This window comes from Ixodes scapularis, unplaced genomic scaffold (assembly GCF_016920785.2).
Source record: "Ixodes scapularis isolate PalLabHiFi unplaced genomic scaffold, ASM1692078v2 PGA_scaffold3__209_contigs__length_174095766, whole genome shotgun sequence".
Lineage (NCBI taxonomy): Eukaryota > Metazoa > Arthropoda > Arachnida > Ixodida > Ixodidae > Ixodes > Ixodes scapularis.
In genome coordinates, this window is record NW_024609868.1 from 107,856,205 (window position 1) to 107,879,667 (window position 23,463).

At 48.5% G+C, this 23,463-nt stretch overlaps 3 protein-coding genes and 1 non-coding gene across 14 annotated transcripts in view; 1 reads left to right on the forward strand and 3 right to left on the reverse strand.

Moving 5' to 3' along the window:
• Positions 1-1,200: 1,200 nt before the first annotated feature.
• LOC8036455 lies at positions 1,201-16,517 on the reverse strand. The gene is made up of 3 exons (XM_029990361.3): positions 15,521-16,517; positions 4,423-4,530; positions 1,201-1,544 (listed from the first exon to the last, which is right to left on the reverse strand). Exons 1-3 carry the CDS (start codon positions 16,376-16,378, stop codon positions 1,263-1,265), a joined length of 1,248 nt encoding a protein of 415 aa, XP_029846221.2. The 5' UTR covers positions 16,379-16,517; the 3' UTR covers positions 1,201-1,262.
• A 2,752-nt stretch (positions 16,518-19,269) lies between these two features.
• Trnak-cuu lies at positions 19,270-19,342 on the reverse strand. Its single transcript has one exon. It is a non-coding gene; the product is annotated as a tRNA-Lys (tRNA).
• Positions 19,343-19,410: 68 nt separating this feature from the next.
• On the forward strand, positions 19,411-20,679 carry LOC120840861 (DNA polymerase delta subunit 3). Its single transcript, XM_040211625.3, has one exon. It carries the CDS (start codon positions 19,487-19,489, stop codon positions 19,916-19,918), a length of 432 nt encoding a protein of 143 aa, XP_040067559.1. The 5' UTR covers positions 19,411-19,486; the 3' UTR covers positions 19,919-20,679.
• Positions 20,680-21,408: 729 nt separating this feature from the next.
• Positions 21,409-23,463, reverse strand: part of LOC8036454 — a 115,866-nt gene continuing 113,811 nt past the window's right edge. For all 11 annotated transcript variants that reach the window (XM_040501399.1, XM_040501398.1, XM_040501396.1 and 8 more), the window contains one exon: positions 21,409-22,328. In XM_040501399.1, coding sequence (XP_040357333.1) covers positions 22,200-22,328 — 129 coding nt within the window. In that variant the 3' untranslated portion in view covers positions 21,409-22,199. The remainder of the gene's footprint in view (positions 22,329-23,463) is intronic.

Sequence of the window (23,463 nt, forward strand, 5' to 3'; positions counted from 1 at the left end):
AAAATATTATTTTTTACCAGGCGACTTATTGTGGTGTCAGAAGACTCCGCAATCAATATTTTGCTACAGTGTCAAGTAGATTTTTAATAAAGTAAAAGAACGCAACTGCTCGAAACCGAAGCTGGACTCGGAAGGAAGAAAAAATAGAGAAAGCTATTAAAAATCACATGCCTGTGCAACATCTTTTTTTTTTTTTTTTCGTCGTTAACGTATTTACAGTTTTTGCAAACCATAAAAAGGGGTACTATATTTTATTTTTTTAGCATTGAGTGTAAGCCTTCGACGGCGCATGACTTTGATTATCTTTGGTGGTTGTGTACAGACCATAAAAAAACGGCACGTGACGACAGAGAAGAGAGTGAGCGCGATTCAAACCGGCCACTTCTCGATCGGAGGTTTTCGGGCGGAAAGAAAACGAATTTCGAGCCGCAAATTGTGCTCTGGGTAGTTTGGCTGTCATATGTCATGTACAAAGAAACAACCTTGGCGAGCATAAATACCCTGTCAGTGTCACTTTAAAACACATTAGTGTTTTCAGATAGCCATGCACAAAATGTATTACTCCTGTGGGGGGCCGCAAGGTCCTACCACGTTATTTAAAGTGAGGACATTGAACGAGACATCCGAACGACGTGTCTGTTTGTGATGGCGGATTCAGAATATTCTCTTGCACGAGCTCTCCGAGGCGCGTGCGCGTGCTGCGCCTCGAGCCATCTCTTTTCTTTTCATGAGAAGAATGGATCGGTGGGTGCGTTGCACCCTACACTCCCTTTTGTTTTCTTGTTTTCTTTTGTTATGCTCTATAATGCTAAGGGCCTTGAGGGTATTTAAACATATTAATATAAATCTCTAACACTTTTAGAGCACCAGAAAGGCTGCACTCAGAACCTGTAACACCAGCGCAATAAATAATCCAGGGACGGGATATGAGAATAATTGTGTGTACGTTTAGACAGCGGGAAGTTGGTCAGCCCCAATGGACGTCTGCTGTCTCCGCTGTGGATGAGAAATTTAGCTAGCGCAGTACTACTGCGAGCCTGGAGTCTTTAACATGCACCACGCAGTAGTGATACACGACTGCACGCCGGTACGATGCTCGCCCTGATCGAAACGGGCAGGGGTGAATGCCTGGGTTCTGCAGTGCGAGCTTTCGGTCCACGTGCTTCGAGCTGCGACGTCCCACGGGGAGCGACACCAAAATGAAAACACCAACCAACTTTATTCATGTTGGAAAAGCTGCCTCTTTCGTTTAGACGAAATTCCTAGCTGCATGCACCCACTGCCCCCACAGAAGGTCCTTCTTTCTCAAGTTTGGGTAGCGCCCCGACTAGATCGCGGAGGGGGTTCGGGGCATCGGGAGTCCGGCCCTCGGGCACGAAGCCCACTCGGAAGTCCTCCCAGGCCGCCTGCGGCTCGGAGGATTCCAGAAGCAGGGAGGAGGCCTCACCGAGGACCTCCGTGTCCACTGGCTGGACGTCGACCAGGGGATCGTCTCTCCAGGAACGGACCACGGTGCTCTCAGTGTCCGTCAGCAGGAACAGGACCTGCAAGACATGATTGCCCAAGAGTGAGCCTTGCGTTGGTAAGAGCTACAAGTCCCGTGGTCGAAGACTCGCAGAGCAGGCAACGCTGCAACGAATCATCGAGCACCCTGCCATGGCACAATAAAAAAAAAAGGAAGTCGGTTGGGTACGAGACGCCAAAGCTCGGCGTTCCTCTTCTTTCTACTACCGGTACAATTTGTTTGTTCGTTCGAATCGTCGCACACTTTGCCATTTGTTTATTTGCTTGTTCAGCTCGGCACAGGTTGAGAAGAAAATAAATAATAAAAATGTGAACAAGAATAATAAAAACATAGTTGCAGGAGAAACCGAAACCAATAAAGAATAACCTCCGTAAAAATATGGGTAATTGCAATGTGTATGTAATTGCTGCGAGAAAGTCTAAGAGGGAAACCAGAAGAGTAAGGCCACACCCTTCCAGGGAATTTGTCAATTCTGGCTTGGGGAAGGGCGGGGGTAATAAATGTAGGAAGAGCAAGCAAGAGGATAGCTAAAGATGCAAAGTGAAAGATATATATAGTCCCTGCACTGGCAGGGTAATCCCATCTAGCTGGTTTACTGCTTAGTAGTAGTAGTATTAACATATTTACTGATCATTGCTAATCGTCTCCTGATCCTTATGGGTGGTAGGAGTGGCCTGGGAGAAATGCTGTTGTTACCTAGAGGGTAGCTTACACAGCTCCCTAGAAATCACTTATCACTCCCAATAACCTTTCACACTGCTGCTCTGTCGTATTTCATAAAGACGAAAGGAAAAAAAAATATGGGGATAAAATCTTTTTCTGCTCATTAAATTTTCAAGCCATACACAGAACGAAAGGAGAATCAGATACCTTCGAGATTGAAATGCACTGCATCTATAGTGTACATTTTTTAGTGCTAGCACTAGTTCTAACCAAGGCCCCTTGTAAAATGATGAATATTAGACTAAATTAAAACCCTTAATCCACTTTGTAATGCTCGAGTAAGTGCAATTCACAAGGTCGCACAACTAAATTTGCTTGTGGCATTAGTATTATCTAAGTGGTTACTGACGAAGCCGTTGGCTAAGCAGAGAAGCACAATGCTTCACTGTCTGTTTTGTTTGGATCCATACAAGTGTTTTCTCGGTTGCACTGTCATTGTCAGTTCATACCTGCCCTAACTACAAAGCCTGGCGCAGCTTTCCCAAACATACGACTGACAACCGCATTTTCTGACACGACTCAAAGCCTGTCATTAAAACGTACAGTGTGGAAGACTAAGCTCGTGTGTGACACCAACTTGTTTGACGCTGAACTCTGTAAGTAAACTGTGACTAAGCACTTGCGTCACATTCGGCCTCGCATGCTGCGCAGTGTACATCGACAATAGGAAACAAGGATGATAAGCTCGTGAACGATCATCGTCTTCGTTTAATTTAAAGAAAGTATCACCATGCTCTCTCGCAATTTGGTAATTCTCTCGTTAAATTATCATGTGCACACATCTATATGATTCCCCACTGGTGGTAATACCGTGCGAGAAATTTTAGACCACCTTTTGAAACAGCGAAAATTCCATTTTGGAGCAGCAAAAACACTTGGAGCACAAGCATACCCCTAGTTTTTATTCCTTCCTCTGTGAACACTATGCTAAGATTCATCTGTTAGCCTGTCAAACTAAGGTACAGCGCTCCTTTGCCTTTCCACTTCTTAGCATCCATTGCACAGCACAATTAAATTTCAAAGGCAATTTAATTCCGCACAACAATAACATCTTACCTATGGAGATTTATATTTATGAAAAATTAACAGGTGGCAAGTAAATATTATTTAAAAAATCCATCTAAACTCAATAATGCTATTTTCTATCCTTCGTTTCACTGTAAAAGTTAATTATAATTTAAACTTCATTGACTGCGTCCACTGCACGAACATTTGGGAGCCTAACTTACGGTGTTAATAGTACAGTTGCTAAATTACCCAAGCATCAAGGAGAACGCTCGGGATGCAGGTCTACATGCTGAACGCATGTAGACCTGCATCTTGCCTGCGCCCGTCCCCCGACAACCCCCGAGGCGACTGGTTTGCCGTCCTTCTTCCCCTTTTCCCCATTTTTGTCCGTGCCTCGTCAGTTGGCCTCCTCCGCTCCCTTGTCGTCACACTCCACAGCGAGCGTCTGGATTTGCGCGCATCCGCACAGGCATTTCCCCCTCCTCCTCCTTCTCCTCCTCCTTTCTTTCCCTTCCTTTCACTCCCCTCCCTCCCTCCCCCACTTACCGCAGACAACGTCACAATACCACGAAAGCTCTGGGTACCGAGTCATGTTCAATACGAAGACCAGATGCAATCACACGTTATACTAAGCGATTACCAAAAGCTACGAAAATTCACGCAAGCTTACCGTAACAATCCGGAACTCTAGCTAAGCCTGAACTATTAGTTTATGCTTAATTGATAAAGTGAAATGCTTTTTTTTGCCGCAAATTTCTTATATCTTGGTGAAATAGAGCAAAATGTAGCAGGGTAAATATATTGGCGCAGTATAACGCAAATGGCGCAGTGTGGCGCAATCGCATCACACCTCTATCCTGAAGTTAAAGCAATCCCTTCTTAATACAAAAAAAAAAAAAGTGAAATATTGGATAACGAACTTGTCACTGTCTTTGAGCTAGGGAAGATAGTAAGAACAGAGACCCAAGTTCAGGGCTTTGAGTAAACAAGAGCAGCGTTTCACCAGATGGGAAACACTAGCGCCTTGAAGCAATACCAATTGCCAAACATTACAGAATCTTTGACAGAAATATTCGCAGCACCCTTTTATCCCAAATAATCGTAGGTTGAAACTTAGAGAAACCCAAGCCGTCAAGAGTGCCAAGTACAACTTGCAAATAGCTGACCTTAGTTACTCTGGTGAACCGGACATGGTGAGGTCCGGACGCAAGGTTCGTCGCTCGGAACATTTCCAGTCCTGTTTCCATGAGCCAGAGAAGCAACGATGTCTCCTCCTGTAAGAAGAGAACAACAATTTATGGCTAACTGCTAGGCAATTGAGTTGCATACCCGAAACGTTTTAGCATACCGAACGTTTAGCGATACTCTGAGTGTCCAGACGCCTACGCTCACAGCGCTCTTCATCAGATAATGCGTACCATGTGTACAATTGATGCTTGTTCCTAGCACGAAGCGATACTACCGCTAATCGGGCTGATAAATCTGGCGATCTTCCAGAGCCTTCCACACTCGGGAGCTCGTCTCCCTCAGTGCGCACAGGTAGCCGAGCTTTACCTTGCCTACCTCGCTCCTCCTCGCCTACCCCTCTAGTCAAACGAACCCCCCCCCCCTCGTTAACCAATCAGCGTCGAGCGCCTCACTCCTCCTTTTCCACCTTTCAACCAATCAATGTCAAACCTCGCGGCCACGCTTTTATCTGGGCTTCACAAAATGCTGAACACCTAGCCAAAGAACGTTTCAAGTTAACATCAGCGTCTTGGAGACAACATCTAGGCTAGTAGCGCGTTCCATCATCATCACAATAACTTCACATGCTTTGGGGCTCTCAAACAATGCCCACATATTAAGGCGCACTTATAATAGCTCTAGGGTTGAGAAAAGAAAGGGCCAGCTCACAACTCAGCTATAATACATGCAGGACAATCCATACCTCATTCAAACTGGTTTATGCAGTTTTTGTCCAAGCTATCGGCGAACACAGAACTGTGGCATCAGTGCCGCTTTGTTTCCTTGTTTGAATGTGATGAGCGAATCGTAAGCAGTCGACCCTCAACATATTACTATCCATTATCATGTCATTCGCTTGTTTATTGTGCAGAGATGGAGTTAAACTTGCAAAGAAGCTATCTAATTTGAAAAAAAAAGAAAAGAAAAACATTGCTTATGCACTTCAAGGTCTATTCCATTATATATACCTGTTTAGTACATTCCTACCTTTGTTATAAACAACCACTGCCTGTGAATGTGTACGTGACGAGTGCACACTAGAATTTTGAAAACATACATACAGCATGTATAATTAAGCTTCCGTAGAGAAAAAAAAAAACAATGACTTCCCGGAAAAATAAAAACTACAAGATTGTGATGTGTAAATACACACAACCTTAAGTTTTATATGGTATTCAGATTCCTATTCTGCTTAGGGGTATAAGAAAGATACCCCCTAACACGAGGCATGGGGGGGAGGGGGGGCACATAATAGTGCCACTTTTCTGACCCAAGTTGCTTTATCAATCAAATTTGTGGGTTTCACGTGCCAAACCAACGAAGGGCATCTGACAAACCCCAGCGGAAAGCTGAGGCCTCATTTCGACCCCACTGGGTTCTTTTGATGTGCAATCGAAATCTTGGTTACAAACTTTCCGACCTGCAGTCGACCGGCTGTATTACTACGAACAAGGAGTTCCCCCCTCGACTGCCTGAACATTACACAATGTTAAAACTATCGTACTTCGAGCTCCACGAGAGGAAGCTGCCTAAGCCCAAGGACATACACAAGTTTATGTTGTCAGGAAAAACGGTTATTACGTGTTGTAGAGTAGCTCAGGCAATAAAGAAAAAAAAAAAAAGTAGAGTATCTGAGTGGAAAAGTGTCCGCTTCACACGCAGCAGACCCAGGTTCGATCCCGAATGTGGGCATACAATTTTGTTTTTGTCCAACATTTTGCGATATTTAGACATTTCTTTTTTTACAATTATCACTGAACACAAAAAATGTTGTGGACGAAACGTCGTTATACTAAATGGTATGGGATTTCCTTTTTGACACCTGCGAACTCAATGTAGTCACTTTCCACAAAATGCAAGGGGCATATAAATCGGGTATACGCCCGCTTTCCGAGGTGCCCGTAACTGTTCTGCCGGAATTGCAGCCAGCCATTGGTCCCGACTCCGTCGATCTTTCGGGAACTTGTACAGACTCTGCCGCACGATGCCATTTTTGGATGCAGAACCTGTGAGGCAGCTCCCCGCGCAACATCTTGGGGGCATTCTTTTCGGAGCCAATCACGGGCATTCATCTTGAAGTGCAGAACAGCGAGCGGAACAAACATAACTGCAAAGCAATCGCACGGCAAACAGTTCCAGCGTCATCTGTTGCGCCCGGCAAAAAAAGAAAAAAAAAAAAAAAAAAAGAAAGCGCGGTCGGGTGTAGCTACGCGACTTTCGGTACTCTCTCCTTTATATTTCTCCGACCTCCGTGCGCAGGTTTCGATTTTGGTTTCGAGCAGTTGCTTTTCTTAGCTTTATTAAAAATATACGTGACTCTGTAGCAAAATATTAATTGGTAGGTAGTCTTCTGGACACCATTAAATCGCCTAGCAAAAAAAGAAAAAGAAGATATATATTTTTTTAAGGGGTGTCCATTTCATTTCACACTTTCCGATCTTGTCCTGGATCAAAGCATATGCTGCTATTTTTTTTCCTGGAAGTCTTCCTCTATTTCCACTGCCGAAGCACCCCCCCCCCCCCCTTTTTTTTGCTCGTCTAATCTCCCTGGATGCATCTTGTTTATAATTTATGGATGTTTTGGCTTCCTTATCCCACCAGCTTTTAAGCCTGTGTTTGCATTTGTTATTAAATCTGACTTTGTTTCGTTCCAACTCCCTTTTGAATACTTCTACCAATTCATTGTACGACGTCTCTTTCTCTGCTTGTGTGGTTACTATGTCCTCGATTCGTTTTTATATTTCCTTCAGCTGTGTGTCACTAAAACCTACCTTGATTTTTTTTTTTTTTTTTTGTGCTTCCGGTTCCTTGCTGTGTCCTACCAAAATTAACCTTAATTCGTTTATGGTCACTCCAAGCTTTTCATTCCTTCTTCGTCTATTTCCATGCAACGTAATCTGTTGTACAATTTTGTGGGACGTTATACAGTAGTCTACTGTCAATTGACCGTTGTTCCTCTCCCATGTTACTTTTCCCTCACATTTGATTTGTGCATCTACCAGCACCGGATCTAAGGCCTCGCATAACACCTGTAACATTCTTCCCGTCGCGTCTGTGAAACCACCCGAATCCCTCCAAGTGAGCATTCATATCTCCTATGATTAGTATTTGTGGTATTTTCCAATGGTCCCAGATTGACGGTTTAGCTCACACGAGCAAACTTAGAAGCTCGTTCTCGTTAGCGCGTGCATTCTTTGCCGGGGCCATCCTCCTCGAATGGGTCGGCGGGATCCACGCGTCCGGCTTCCCGTCGCCCGTCCCGTTTTCTGATTCGTCCCGACAGACCCAGTACGTCATCATGACGTTCGCGCTAGCTGTGCTGTCATTGGCTGGACGCATCCGACAATCCGTCCGCCGTGCCTGGCGCGTTGGACGCACGTCGGATCGCCGATCCGACGCCTGACGCGACCAAATTTTTCGGATCAGGCAGTCGTATTGCCGGATCGGACGTCGGATCGGACGGATTTTTCGCGCATGTGTCTCGCGCTTGACCGAGAGACCAGACCAGATTTTGTTGTGTTCGTCCGTTTTTTTATCGTTCCCCATCTCAGGGTTTACAAGATGTCGATTAATTACCAGCTCGCCTGCACCCTCTCACTGCTTACGGTTTTTAAGCCTTTTGCGAATTCTTAGGACCGGATGCGCTACAGCGGAATGGTCATAAGAGATTGCAAAAGGCTTAAAAACCGGTGTGGTCTCTCTCGGTCTTACTCGGTCGCAAGAGTGTGAACGGGCCTTAAAGGGGCCCTGCAAGCACGTTTTCACTAATTTTTAATTTGTACCAAACCTGAGCGCACTGAACGTAGTTACTTAGTGTAACTTTTATTTTCTTGAAATTCGCTTTATTTTAAAAGTTATAGGCAAAACAAAATTACAAAAACAAGCAAAAAATAACCTCCCTCATGACGTCCTTGGTTGCTTGAGCGGCCGTGAACTAGAGGAGCTCATCGCGAGCGCTCACGGCTACCGCACTCCGTGTCGACGGCGCGAGAGGGCGCCACTAAAGCATGTTCTGGACAGGCTGTATGCAGCGGGCAGCCAGAGCGGCTCTCATTGCATTTGCTGCGTGATTAAACACGAATTCGGCATGACACTTCATTGGCCGCAAACGACAGCAAACATGGGGTAAAGATCAGTTCAGAGTGGGAGCCACTTCGCGCTGCCATACCGCGAAACGGCCAAACCGCAAGACAAGAATCTCGCCGACGGCCTTCGGAAGGCTCGGAGCCGGTCGGATCCTTTTGCCCATACGACCGCAGCGCTGCCGCGTACATCCGGGATTTTTCCGTGTCGGCGCCTGATCCCACTACTTCTTTCTAGTATGCGCCGCCTTTTCCACCGCTTGGTGGCGGGTATAGGAACCGTGCGCATCTAATTCAAGCCCCGACCAGGGCGCCCCTAGCGGCAAACGGGTCCATCGCATCGGGGAGCTTCTGCCAGTCGCTGCGTTGGTTGTGCGTTGTAGTGGGTTAGCCGGTTAGCGTTGTAATTTCTGAGATGGCTATTCCGCACCAAGAAAGCCGCAACAATTGCTGCGTGGTCGGCTGCAACAGTACGTCGAAGATCGCACACGGCAGGAAGTACCACATCGTCCCTTCGAAGCCGTACGGCCGTACGAGGCGGAGTACTGCGCGACCTGCAGGTGCGACTTGTGCGTCCATACAGGTTAGTGGCGTTTCTTACCTTTCTGTTCGCGCTTTGTTTAAGCTGCTGACGAATAATACAATAACTTTTTTCTATTCTAGCGACGATGGAACCGCATCGACACCGACGGCAAACTCTAAAGTATGCGGCAAATACTTCACCGGAATCGAGAAGCGGAGTGCGGTCGCCCACCTAAGCCTACACTTGGATGTTTCCATCAGCCTACAGGAAGATAGTAGTGGGAATCGCGGAACGGCGCGAAAAAAATCACCCAGTTATTGTCAAGCTGATTCAGAAATAAACGTACATAATTACCACGGTCCACTCAACGCCAACTACATTTTTTTGCGGGCACGCTTAATTTTGTTAGCGGAGTACGGCGCTCCGTGACATCCACTTGTCTGTCGAAACGGACCTCTTCACGTCGTACACGCGGCCAGATTCACGAAGGAGTTTTCCCTTCTTCATACTGGTACCACGGAAGAAGCTTTCTAAATGCGTAACCGCCTTAAACCCCGTCGTAATCACCCCGGGAACACTGTCCACTGTGCTGCTCATCGCTATTGCTTCCCCCCGATGATTCTGCACCGGCTACCGAAGAAGTTTTCCGGTTTCGTAATCGCCCTCTGTCCTCTGTGGTGTTCGTTGCTATTACTTCCCGATGATTCTGCGCCGACGGCACCGGCTACCGAAGGAACTTTCCGACTTCGTAACTGCCTTAAATTCCTTCGTAATCACGACGGGGACACTGTCTGACGTGCTGTTCGTCGCCATTGCCCCCCGATGCTCCTGCGGCGGCTACCGCTAGGTCGCGGCGAACAATAGGCGACCGCCGCGACACGGCCGGCATGCTCGCTTCCTTCTTGTTTCCGTACTTTATAAACTGCATTTGTTTCTTTTCTGTTCTAAATAGTGAACAAAAACTACTTTTATAAGTAATTGAAACGGTTCGCGCCACTTATATATTGTATTTCGACTAAAAAGAAGCTTTTAGCGGCTCTGACCAGTAGTAAGCCAAGGACCAAAGACGTCATATTTTGCGCGCTTTCGGTACCGCGGGTCGCCCTCGTCGGTGGAGGAGGTTTCCGCGTCGTCCGCTTAAAATATGACGCACTGATAGTTAGTTACTCTCTCCGTGCCCGCTGCCTTCCCCGAACCCCCAGAGACGTGGAAACCGCAAAAAAGGTAGACGCTTAAATATGATTGCAGGGCCCCTTTAAGAAGGAAGTGTAAATAGCGAGTTTGAAAAATTGCAACCAGCTGTTGTATTTAGCAAGGGGGGGGGGGGGGGGGGGGGGGGGGGGGGGGGGGGCATTTTGCCAACAGCTAACAGAATGGCCGGAAAAAAAAAAATGGCGGCAGTTTCGGACGGCGCGTGTATCGTTAAAAAGCGTTACCCCCCCCCCCCCCCCCCCCACCCCAATCACTAAAGAAGTTAATAACTTAATTTTTTGTTCTATATTAATTGAAATAACTAGAGTAACTGTTTAGGCTCTGAGCATAAAAATAACCAATCAGTGCTGCCCAACGTTCGTTGGTGCTGCCCTTAATTCATCCCTTAGCCATTGGGCGCGTTAAGTTAATTCGCTCGAGCGCGCTCCAGCGGTCAGAGTGCACTCGAGCTAAACTAAACGACATCGTCTCACTTCCGGTGCACGGTGACGGAGCGCGCTCCGCGAGCTCCGTCGTCGGAGATGGTGCGCGAGAGCTCGGACAGGTTGGTTTCCGGTGTAATGACGACGTTTCCGCTCTCGCGGCCAGTCTCGCGGTTACTCGAGGTGGTTTTCACGCGGTGGTCTCGCTCGAGACGGAAGAAACATCAAAACCCCAAGCGTTTTGGGCTCCGGGCCGGGCCGCCGGGACACTCTGGACCAGAGGCGTAGGGTGTGCGCAATCCTTGGCGAGCGAGTTCGCTTCCGAACGCTCCGAGGATGCCACCGCGCTCGCCTCGCCGAACCTCGCCGACCGCGACCGCACCAACTGAACCCCGCGGCCCAAAGGTTCCGGCCTAGCCAGGAACGGCACCGAGGTAGGCTCGGTCGTGGGCAGGAGCTGCTCGTTCTGCGCTGCCATGCAGTGCTCGGAGCTCTCGGCGTCGTTCGTGCTTGCGCCGAAGCCTTTAGGGACTCCCTCGGACGCGGAAGCCGCGCCTGCTTGGATGCGTGGATACTTCGACGGCGATCGCTTGGCAGCTCGTGCAATCGTTCCGTCATCGTGGAAAATAAAAAAAAAAAAAAGCATGGTGCTGGTGTAGAAAGGTATGCATACATCCTTCAAATGCTTGTCGAAGTTCTTCATGTACCTTACCGCAATTTCACGATCAGGCGAGCCAATGAATTCGGCCATTCAGCCGTCGTTCTTTAAGGCTTTTGGGAATTCAGGGGGCGTTCGGCGTACCTTTAATCGCCGCACCAACAGCGTGCAGCACAAATACAAGCTCTTGCTGTTGCCGCCGTCTCCGCGCACTTATTTCATCGAACTCGTCGTCGAAGAAACACTTTTTCGACGTTTCGATATACTGCAGTTTCGACAATACGGGAGCCATGTTTACGCGCGCCAGAAAGCCGGAACCGGAAACGTTAAAAAAATAGGCGTCAGATGGCGCCTCGGTACTAAAGTGCGCCGTTAAGCTACGCTCCGAACCCGCGCGCTCGAGCGCAGATGTCCGGAGTCTGGAGCTCACTAACTTAACGCGCCCATTATATCTAATCCGAAGCCAACTGGCCAGTCTATCGCGCATGCGCATAGCAGTCGAACCTGAGTCAAACTTTTCCCAAGACGTTCGAAAAGGTCGCACTCGAACCTCTACCGGTTCGCGACCCAAAAGTACGAGGGTTCGTCGAACCCCGAAAGTTCGACCTAAAAATGCGGTTCGACGAAACTTCGCGACACCCCTAGCAGGGTTGCCACTGGTGGCCACTTTTCGCCAAATTGGCTACTTTTGAGGGCGCTTGGCTACCAAAAATTACGCTTGGCGATCTGGCGAATTTTCGGCTACTTTTGGCGGCTCGTTGCGGCTCTCAGCACTATCGCACAGACACGTTTCCAGGCCAAAGCAAGCTCGTCCTGCAAATTTTAAACGCTGGAAACGGGCAGGCTGACGGAAGTAATAAAGAAACATGGAGCATTTACCTGTATTCTGCACAAGCTGACCTTGGGGAAGCATTTTCAGAATTGTTGCTACTAGCGGACTGCCTGCCCAAGAGTAACTTCGCATTCGGAAACGATGCTTTGGTTTTAAATAAAATGGCTAGTCCCTCCTCCTCCTCCTCCTCCTCCTCCTCCTCCTCCTCCCCTCCCCTCCCCTCCCCTCCCCTCCCCCCCCCCCCCCCCCCCCCAAACTGCAAACGCGCATCTGCACTCTGCAGGCTTCAAGCAATCAGTCCGGAGGTTGAAATGGGGCCCAATGCTTGCTGGGAAATTTTCAGTTTGCCTTCTCACCTTTTCAGCACCTTTAGGAATGAGCTGGAAGCGGTGATCCGACTGTGGTCTGCTTTTGCCACGAACGAGACGAGTCCTGTGTTAAGCTTTTGGTACCAAGCAGTGGTTTCCAGGGATGCTGCCGCTATATGCCCTTTCCCAGGAGTAACCGCAGGCGCCGTAAAGATTCTGACGCTTCCAGTCTCAAATGCCGAAGCAGAAAGAGTATTCTCCCACGTAGCGCCGACTAAAACAGAACTTCGCAATGAGATGAAGCTTTAACTTCTGGAGTCCATCCTAAGAATTAAGTGTGGCCACCGACTGCAGCAGAAAACATCATCTACATACATGATCCCAGATAAAATGCTCCAGAAAATGACTGCAAATCATTCTGGGGCCAGCAGCATCTACTAGCACTTTGCTGCAGTGTTTGATATGAGTTTGAAGTGCTTCACCCTCACGCTTACGGCACGTGTGTGTAGTAAACTCAAGATTCCTAGTTATTAACCTTTAATATAGTGTTCGCTACTTCTTTTTTTTAATACAGTTTTATTGTACATATTTGGTGTGGTGACTTTTTTGGCGAAATCTCGAATAGAATGGCTACTTTTGGCTACTTTCTGCACGTGATTTGGCTACTTTGACTCCAAACCCAGTGGCAACCCCGAGTCCCTGACCCCTAGTGGTGATTGAGGGGGGTACAGGTACTGCTCGTGCATGCAGCGTCTATGAGCAGTTCCGTTACTTAGCTAATATCATACCTCGGCAAACCTCACTCATGAGGGCCCTCACTCACCCTCACGCACCCTCATCTTCACAGGTGAGGTGAGGGTGAGTGAGTTTTTGAACCAGGAAAATTCATGAGTGTGAGGGTGAGTGAGGGCCGTGAGGGCCGTGAGGGCGGTGAGGGCTGTGAGGGCGGGGAGGGCCGTGAGGGCGGTGAGGGCGGCGAGGGCGGTGAGGGCCGTGAGGGCGGTGAGGGCCATGAGGGCCCTGAGGGCGGTGAGGGCGGTAAGGGGTATGAGGGCCATGAGTGCGTGAGGGGCGTGAGGGCGGTGAGTGGCGTGAGGGCCATGAGTGCGTGAGTGGTGTGAGGGCAGTGAGTGCGTGAAAGGTGTGAGGGCCATGAGTGCGTGAGGGCAGTGAGTGGCATGAGAGGCGTGAGGGCCGTGAGGGCGGTGAGTGCATGAGGTGGTGTGAGGGCCGTGAGGGCGGTGAGTGCGTGAGGCCCCCTTCAGATCGAGCATCTTTCTCAGCAATTTTGGTGTTAATGGCGGGTTGTTCTCTAGCTTTCCCTAGATCGACACGAATGGCTGAGATCGAGTCCGGCTCGAAATAAGCAAGCAACTCGGAGCAATTCGAATACGTTTGAAGCGGTTGCATCTAATCAGGGACGCAAAATTTTCACGTGATACCTCGTGCCGGTGATGATGACACCGAAAGACTTGGTTCTCGTTTGAAATCAATCGTTTTTTGGAAATAAACTGTTTCAGGAAGGTGCATTAGTATTCTTAACGAGATTTAAATGCATAAAAATATGTTTATAACGCGTAATTGTGTCTAAATAGTGCAAGAAAAATAAAATTTTATGATGACGATGGCAAATTGCAGCAATTGGTTGTTGCGTGTGATCGCGGGCAGCGCGTGTTGCTGGTGTTGCGACGTAAAGTTTCTGGGCGAAATTGCCCCATTAGAAGCTGGCCTGAGTGGCGTGAGGGCCATGAGTGCGTGAGGGCAATGAGTGGCGTGAGGGCGGTGAGTAGCGTGAGGGCGGTGAGTGGCGCGAGGGCCGTGAGGGCGGTGAGGGCGGTGAGGGCGGTGAGGGCGGTGAGGGCCGTGAGGGTGGTGAGGGCCGTGAGGGCGGTGATTGGCGTGAGGACTATGAGTGTGTGAGGGCCGCGAGGGCCGTGAGGACGATGAGGGCTATGAGTGCGTGAGGGCGGTGAGGGCGGTGAGTGGCGTGAGGGCAGTGAGTGGCGTGAGGGCCACGAGTGAGTGAGGGGCGTGAGCGGTGAGGGGCGGTGAGGGGCGTGAGGGCCGTGAGGGGCATGAGGGCCGCGAGGGCGGTGAGTGCCTGAGGGCCGTGAGGTTCAGTGAGGGTGAGTGAAGTGCTGAAGGTGAGTGTGACTGTGAGGGTGAGTGAGGGGCTGAAGGTGAGTGTAGCTGTGAGGGTGAGGGTGAGTGAGGGGCTTAGGTGAGTGTGGCTGTGAGGGTGAGGGTGAGTGAGGGGCTCAGGTGAGTGTGGCTGTGAGGGTGAGGGAGGGCGACCTAAAATGCCGACCTCTGAATATAATAACATTGCCCATTGCACCCCCGGAAGGGAGTCGCATACCATTTAGATCAGCAACGTCTTGTCCAAATCATTTGTCCTTTTTCAGTGATAATTGTAAAAAAGAAACCGACTCTGGATCGAACCTGGGTCTGCTGCATGTGAAACAGACAACTTTCCACAGAGCAACACTACAGCTTTAGATAGTATTTGTTTTATACGAGACCCAATAGGAAACAGCTGCCGGCATCTTTTTTTTTCCCCACATGATCCTGCTGGCCTGCCGGCGAAATATCCACACCCATTCAACAAAGCCCGACCGTTCCTTCATAAGCGATCTTTTCCGCCGAGAAACTCATCCTCGTTAGTATAGTGGTCAGTATCCCCGCCTGTCACGCGGGAGACCGGGGTTCGATTCCCCGACGGGGAGATTTTTTTTTAAAATTTTGTTTTATGTATTTAGTAAATAAAAAAATGTAAATTTCGTTGATGTTTTCGATTTATTATTTTTTTGTCGTCGTCGTTTTTTATGGTGTTATCTTATAATGCTCGAGTACGTTCTGCCAGTGTAGTGTCGTCCGATAATACTCGAGTTCCTTCTGCCAGTGCAGCACCTAAGAACGACATGCCAAGGGACTACCTCCCTTGGCTTGTTCCTTTGTTCTTCGTACGTTCCCTTTGGTTCATTGGATGCCAAAGCTCACCGTCTCGAGGAGTATCCTGCAGGACATACTCAGCGCCATCTGCTCCTTCATCAATCCACGCATCAACGAAGCCGCATCCGTTCTCAGCACGAGTTTGGGTTCGTCTTCTTTCCACGAGACAATGTCCACCCGCATCTGCAGAACAGCCACGACACCTTCCTCTTCGCGCTTCGCCACCACACTGTCACACTTGCCGCAACGAATCCAGTCGCCTGCGTCTCCCCCGTCCACGACACCGCCGACCAACGATCCGTGAAGATGCAGGTACGACACCGACGTGAACATTTCGTCTGGCTTGGGCGCCAACTTCGTCGGCAACTCTTTCTCGGACTCGTGCTTGTGGCAAAACCACTCGGCTGCCATCTCTTTCCAGTCGGCGGAAGGAAGCGGTAATACCCTCCGAAACACGGTATCCTTAGGGACCAACTCGTTCTTGCACTTTCTGCACAGGATAGCGTAAGGACAGCCCGCTACGGGCTTCGCAATGTCAGTCGTCCTAACTGGCCCATCAGACGATTCAAGCGGTTCGAGAGAACAACTTCCAGCTTCGTCTTCTTTCACGTGGATGCTGAAAGTCACTTCGCGATACTCGCTTGTTCCTTGCACCGGATTGTCGCTACGAGGGATCCGTGTGTTTTTCAGCGGTGAGCGAGTGTCCGGCTTGAACTTGAGGTGAGTGGGCAGTATCAGTTCGGTGCTCTCTTGAACTTCGCGGTTCGGCTTCTCGAGTGTTGCGGTCAGGGACGAAGCGGTGCATTCTACTTGCAGGCGGGGGGCCTCTTCATCCTTGTTGACTCGCACCGTCAGTTTGATTTTGCAAACTTTGAGCAGCGGTCTCACTTCAAGCGCGATGTTCATCTCGAGGATAGCAGGGGAACGGCCGTTAAATGTGAAAACTCTAAAAGAACAACTTATCACAACACTGACAACACCACGAGCCGCTGCTAGAGCAGCGACATCTGCAGTGAGATGGTAAAACTTTATCAAGGTGGTCGCCGTAGTTGAACTTAATGCCGAGGGAGGACGCCAACACTCTGGGTGTCGCATACGTCGCATACGAGGTTCGCATGGTTCGCATCAGTTCGCGCGCTTTTGCTACACGAAGCAAAAGCGCGCCTGTGTATCGTGTGTATGAAGGCATTGATGAAGGCACTCCAGGGCAGGGTGTAAGATAGACAGGTGGGGAAACGGCCCATAGAACCCTACCGCAGCGCCGTGACCGGATTGTGTACTCGTCTGCTTGCGGGTGCCACCTTTTTGCGACAGATGGCGCTGCGGCGAGAAGAAAAAAAATCAGAATCGGATTTGCATGGAACTTTATGGGAAAGTGCGGAAAATAGACCGAGAACACGACTTTCCTTCATTGAAAATCCACGAGAAATTATCTCCGTCAGTTTAGCCGGTCGCCACCGGTCGCCCACCCGGGCCACCCGGAGTGAGAGTTCGCGGTGCTCCACATAGATGGCGCCACAAAAAAAGAGAACACCGAGGGGGACACAATCCGGTCGCTCATTTGGCTCTCGTTTCCCCACCTGTCTATCTTACACCCTGCTCCAGGGTCGCATGTGTTGCATGGTGGGTGGCATGCAAGGATGTTAGAAGTAGGGGTGTCGCGAACCGGTCGTGGTTCGAGTTCGACCAGGTTCGACTTTTTCGACCTTTTAGTGGAAAGTTCGACGAACCTTGTATTGAGGTTCGACTCGTGTGCGCATGCGCGACAGGCTGGCCAGTTGGCTTCGGATTGGATGGTAATGGCTAACAGATGATTTAAGTGCAGCGCTGATTGGCTATTTCAGTCAATACAGTACTAAAAATTAAGTTATTAACTTCTTCAGTGATCAGAATTAGTTTCTTTTAATTGCAGCTGTTCACAAAATAAAATAACCCCATGCATAAAAAAAAAATTCTCCAAACCGTGACATGCTTGTATTAAGGTCTGGCCACACTGTCCATAAAGTCGAACCGGTCGAATCTGGTGAAAAGTTCGAAGGTTCGTCGAACCGGTTCGACTCAGTCGAACCCCGGAAGTTCGACCAAAAAATCTGGTTCGACAAAAGTTCGCGACACCCCTAGTTAGAAGTACTAGGAGGGGGCACGTTGCAATATTGGTGAAGCCTAGTCATAAAAAGTTTAAACGATGTTGTGGCCAATGTGACCGTGGATCTCTCTGGCAATTGGTGCGCGTGACATGTCACGTGTGAGATGGATGGTTGATTGTAGAAGGACTCCTTGCAGGTTTGCGCGGTAGTTTTTATCAGATCGAAGTCTAGACCGTGGTGTATTCTATGAAAAAACTGTGAGTGCGCAGGCGAGCTGGTGGAATGTAGAAAACCCGAGACTGTGGTAAAAGTAAGGAAACAGAGTCGAAGTATAAAGACAGGGGAAAAGAACGTCTCAAAGTTTTACCAAGAGATGTTCTTTTCCCCTGTCTTTATTCTTCGACTCCGTTTCCTTACTTTTACCACAGTCTCGGGTTTTCTACATTATGGTGTATTCTAGCACCCCATAGCTCATGGAGAATAGAAGGGTGGGAGAGGACATGATGTCAGCCGCGTAGTCTCCACAAGCCATACTCCCTTGACGCCTCACCTCTTTCTCATTTTCCTCCTTACTCTCCCCACTTATTACGCCAACGTGACCACATCACGTGACCGTAGCTAGCCTTCGTCTAGCTATGGTGTACTAGAATACACCACAATCTAGCCTTCTATCTGATAAAACCTACCGGACGGAGTGCGCGCAAGCCTGCAAGGAATCCTCTTACAATCAACCGTCCATCTCGCACGTGACATGTCACGCGCACCAATCACCAGAGAGATCTGTGGTCACGCTGGGCACAAAATCGTTTAAACTTTTTATGACTAGGCTTCACCAATATTGCAACGTAACCTCCTTGCCATAGCTAGACGAAGGCTAGCTACGGTCACGTGATGTGGTCACGTTGGCCTGGTAAGCGAGGGGAGTGAGGAGGAAAATGAGAAAGAGTCGAGGGAGCGTGGCTTGTGGATTGGTCATGCCCTCTCCTATTATTATTATGATTATTATTATTATTATTATTATTATTATTAAAAACAAAGGTGTCCCACGACAACGTGACAACGTAGAAACGGCTCTAGCTTTCACAGCCGCACTCACGGTGTACAACGATATCCAGAAATTCTGTGACAAATGAAACATGCGACAGGGGGGCTGTTTTCCTTGGTCGCATGTTGCACAGGTCGCGTGTAAAGCCCCTCTGTCGCATGTTTCACTTGTCACAGAATCTCTGGATATCGTTGTATACCGTGAGTGCGGCTGTGAAAGCTAGAGCCGTTTCTACGTTGTCGTGGGACACCTTGGTTTTAAATAATAATAATAATAGTAACAATAATAATAATAATCATCTTTATTCACTCAGGAGCGCCGCGGCACCGCAGAAAGGCCCGTACCATGGAGGCCCGCGGCGCCGCATCTAGTGATAGTTATTAAAGCGTTCTTTCAGACGCCCCGAAGCTAAAATTACCTAAAAGTCGCAAATGTGTGGTTATAGTGACACAGTGGCACGGAAACACATGCGAGCTGGGGATTTCCCACGTTACTAAAAGCTCGCTCGCCAGCTTGCCTGTCTTTTTGTTTTGTACGCGTTGTAGGGATATAATAGTTAAAATTGTATGCCTAAGAAGAAACATTAGCAAGTCTTCCGAGAAAACTGCGGTCATGCCATATAAAATCTAATTCTAAAAAGCAGGAAAAAAAAAAAAAAAAAATATCGCCCAACGTGGGGCTCGAACCCACGACCCTGAGATTAAGAGTCTCATGCTCTACCGACTGAGCTAGCCGGGCTTGAATTTGTAGTGACATTTTGTCACTTATATTTCTAATCACTTTGTTTTGTTTTTCTCAGTTGGCTGTCGGCCTAAAGCTAGCCAAGTCAACACGAAGCGAAGCGGGGAGGCGTGAAGTCGGCGAAGCTAGAACTTTCTGCGTATGGAACGACCACAAGTTACGGTGCTTTCAGAGTGCCTCTCTCCCAAAGTGTTTCTGGGCTCGATTCCCGACAGACTGGAGGAGATGGTCTTCGACGAAAACGAGGTAGTCACGTACAAGTGGGTGTCCCGTCGCTGGAGCCTTCACGCGAACACCGCCAAGGTACTGCTCAGAGACTTCTACCTTCAACAGAAGGCGCTGGGACGTCCGCTGTTTTGCTGGTACGCTATCACGTGCAAACAGGCCGTCAGACTGGTGCCCGAAACCAAGCTGGAGGAATGGACTAACGACGCCACGGGCGCCCACATTTACGCGGTGCTCCGTAGTCACGTTGAGGACTCCAGTGTCGTTTACATGGGAGACATGCCCAGCGCTCGCAAGAGCGGCAGCGATGCAAGGTTTTCGGCCATCCGCGGTCCCACTGGCTCGTGAGGAAGCTGCGACTGCCCCGAGCTTGTGGTGAGTGTGCAAAGTTATGTGGGAAGTTCTGGGGCGGACCTCTGGCAGCGGCGTAGCCAGGGCGGCCAGGGTAAAGGTTTATGGGGCTTTCCCTCCCCCCCGTCCCTGCATTTTGACGCCGCCTCCCCCCGTCCGCACCCCATGTCATGAACCTTGATGAACATCTCGACCACCTCAGCCTCAATCCCTACCCCTCGAAAAAAATTCTTGGCTTTTACGGCTACGCCACCGATTTGTACCACAGCCGATACAGCTGCACTCATGCACCCCTTTCCAGACTGCTGGCAGAATGCACACTTCGTTGCAGTTCGCACGCATATGCAATGTGATGAACGTGTCAGTTTTCTTTTCTTTACTATCCCATCGTCTTGAAAGCAGGCGAAGGAAGCTGTTTGAAGGACAAGATAAATTTCCCAAAATGTAATGACCCACCCATTTTGTTTTCTATTAAAAAAAAATAATGAAATTATTAGAGCTTGGTATTTCAGAGCTCTTCGTAAACAAACGCAACTGTTTTTTTATGCATTTATATTTGATCTTAAACCTACTGAGGCATATTCCAGATTACAGAAGTTTGCAAAAAGACATGCTATAGCGCGAGCTCAAAAGCTGACCGAGGAAATGAACTAAGCAAAGCAGACAGGCATCATCCAATAAAGATGCAATCAAGAGTTACTGCCCTTAGGTCTTCTTGATATCTCGGGGGTTTCATTATTTCTAGCTACAAGTGTCCAGTGGAAGATTTAATGACGAGTTGGAGGAACCAAGATTACAACTAATGAATTAGTGAAATCATGTCATGCATGTTTAGCCTAGCAGTTATTTGTAAGCAATATTTACCATTTGTTTATCACTATAAATTAACTGCACCGCAGAAGCAGGGAAGTATATATGCGACCAGGGGCGGACGCAGGTATTTCCAGAGGAGGAGGTGGGGAGGGATAAGCGTATCATGTTTGAGACCCCTCCCGTTTTCCCGTCCTGAACTTTTACACATGCAGAATTCAAGAGGGGAATCAGAACATCCGGACTCCTTTTTCCAGTCCGCCACTGTATGCAACTCAAAGCAGCATCTTCCAAAAGGTGAAAGCAATTTGCTGAAAAAAGTTTTAGCGAGGTTTGTGTCTTCCTTTGGCAGAGGACCGTGACCTTATCTTGAACAATGTGGAGCGCAAGTTCGTCTGCAAGGGTTGGACTGACATCAGAATGCCGAGCTCCGATTGGCTCCGATAAAGGGATAGTGGGTAGACCCATCGAGGGACTTCAGGTACACCTCGATCCAGCTGCCTCGAGTTCTACCCACTATCCTTCCAATCGAAGTTCGGCGTTCCAACGTCATCGCAACCCCTGCTCAAGAAGCAGACGAACTAGAGCTCCGCATACTGTATCTCACCTTTTAGTGGAGTTTCGCCAGCAGGGTAAACATTCCTCGTGCGCAACTAGTGCAATGACTGGCCCAGATGTCGAATAGCAACATCTTTTTTTATTCAATTGTGCTCTCTTCATACACACTTCACCCCGCATCCAGTCCGAAAAAGCTTGCCCAGCCTCACAGTGCACCGTCTATACAGCAACTTGACCCCCACTGGTTGTGAAAGACAAGCACAAAGCACTTGCAGGCTCGACGACTGTTTGCAGACGCCGCAATTATGACTCGCCGAACCTAACGGTAAACCGGTCGCAGAAATTGGAATACTCCTAAAGTGTGTACATCTGCCTTCTCTCGCAGAAATATACAGAACAAGGAGAAAGCCCCACCTAGGAAGAAAAAGGGAGCCCTACACCCTAAACATGCTTCACCTTGACACCTCTATTTGAGCTTGCAACTCTAGAGCAAAATGAAAGACGCAGTCCTAAATCGCTTTTCCTGTGCAAGATGTCCTCAGTCCACCTTAATCCAGTGCTGCAATCTTTGATGAAAAAAAACAACAAAAAAACAAAGCCATAACGACACAGCTCACCTGAATTGCCAGGATAATTTCGTTTTTTTTTTCATTCTGCACCCTATTCTTTTTGACGCCACTAAAACAGTCGTCACAATACCAAAAATAAAATTTGTTTCTCTATAAACCTTCGCGGAGAAGTTTACGTAAACGCAATCAACATGCTATAAAAGGGAAAAAAAAAGGAACAAAAAATTGCACACATAGACAAAAATTACGAAACTTCATGCAACTTCATATAACAGAAGTTTTCGAGGGAGTAAAAAAATAAAAGAAAGAACTATCGAGTGGTTGAAAATGAAGGCGAAAGGCTACGCTGGATAGGCTTTTCTCCGTCCCAGGCCTCCGACATGGTGGCCTGTGCCGCTGTCCGACGACCGAGAGGCAAACTCAGCCGGGTCGAACATCATCGGGGTCGATACGGGCTGCTTCGCTGATCCCTGGAAGTCGCAAAAACAAAAGAATTCCAAAATGAGATTTCTGCAGTTCACAACACACTCTCAAACCAATGAAGGCCGTGCAAGACATCCCAGAGGAGGACTGACGATTAGCTTGGACCACCAAGGACCTTTACCGTGCTCTCAAAATAGGTGCCCATGATGCCGTAGACGTTCGTTAATTATTTTGCATCTCTCGAGATTTCTGGAATTGTTTTGCGTATACAAGCACTGCAACATTTGCAGTGCTTGGATGTCTACCTTTGTTAAAAACCCTAGAGTATAGGTTACTGATCTAGGTGAAGTCTCCGAGCTATCTGCCAGCATATCAAGAATTGCGAAGGAAACTGAAAGAGAAAACCACCCCTAGCCAGTGCCGAATCGTAAATGGCTCTCGGACGATAGATTTACCTTGCTACCTACATCTCCGTTATTACCTCCTGTGGAATTTTAGTAGAAGTAAGAGCTACTACCAAAATCACAGATATTCCTTGTTTGAGCTTACGACACACTGCGGCAGACCCTACGAGCCATCCCCGCCCATCCAGTGCTGTGAACGTATCGCGTGACAATGCGCACCCCGCACATTGCCGAGCCGCACCCGAAGGTCAAGCGACGCTTGCACGGCATTGGATTGGCTCCGACGGTGCGTAGAACCTGCTGCGGTCCGTTGTAGGGTGGAACTTGTCCAAAGGCTGGTGGGACAAATTTACAAAAGCCAAAACTGGGTGAAAATCAAGTTGGTTTAGTTGGTTCCTCTTACCTACGGGTTCTTGCGAAAATCATTCTTACGGGGTTTGAGTATATGCAACGGGTCTTTTCCAGGGTTGCCTAGCGATAGCAGACGTGGCTGTTTGCCATTTTCGGTGGCGCTTGTGTATTGGTATTGGCACACTTAGCATAACAACGAGGTACCGATGGTAGCCCAGCAATTCAACTGCAACGCGCCTTATTCGTGTTTCGCTTTTGGCTGCAACAAACGCTACAGGCATAATTGCCGGTTAGGAGTCATGCTACAGAGTATGTTTATCGGTTGATTTTCGAGTCCTGTAACGTTTGGCCGTAACGAAAAACTGACATCGAAAAGCGTTGCACTCATGGGGAATCTTATAAAAATACTTCAGTCCCCGGCAGGACT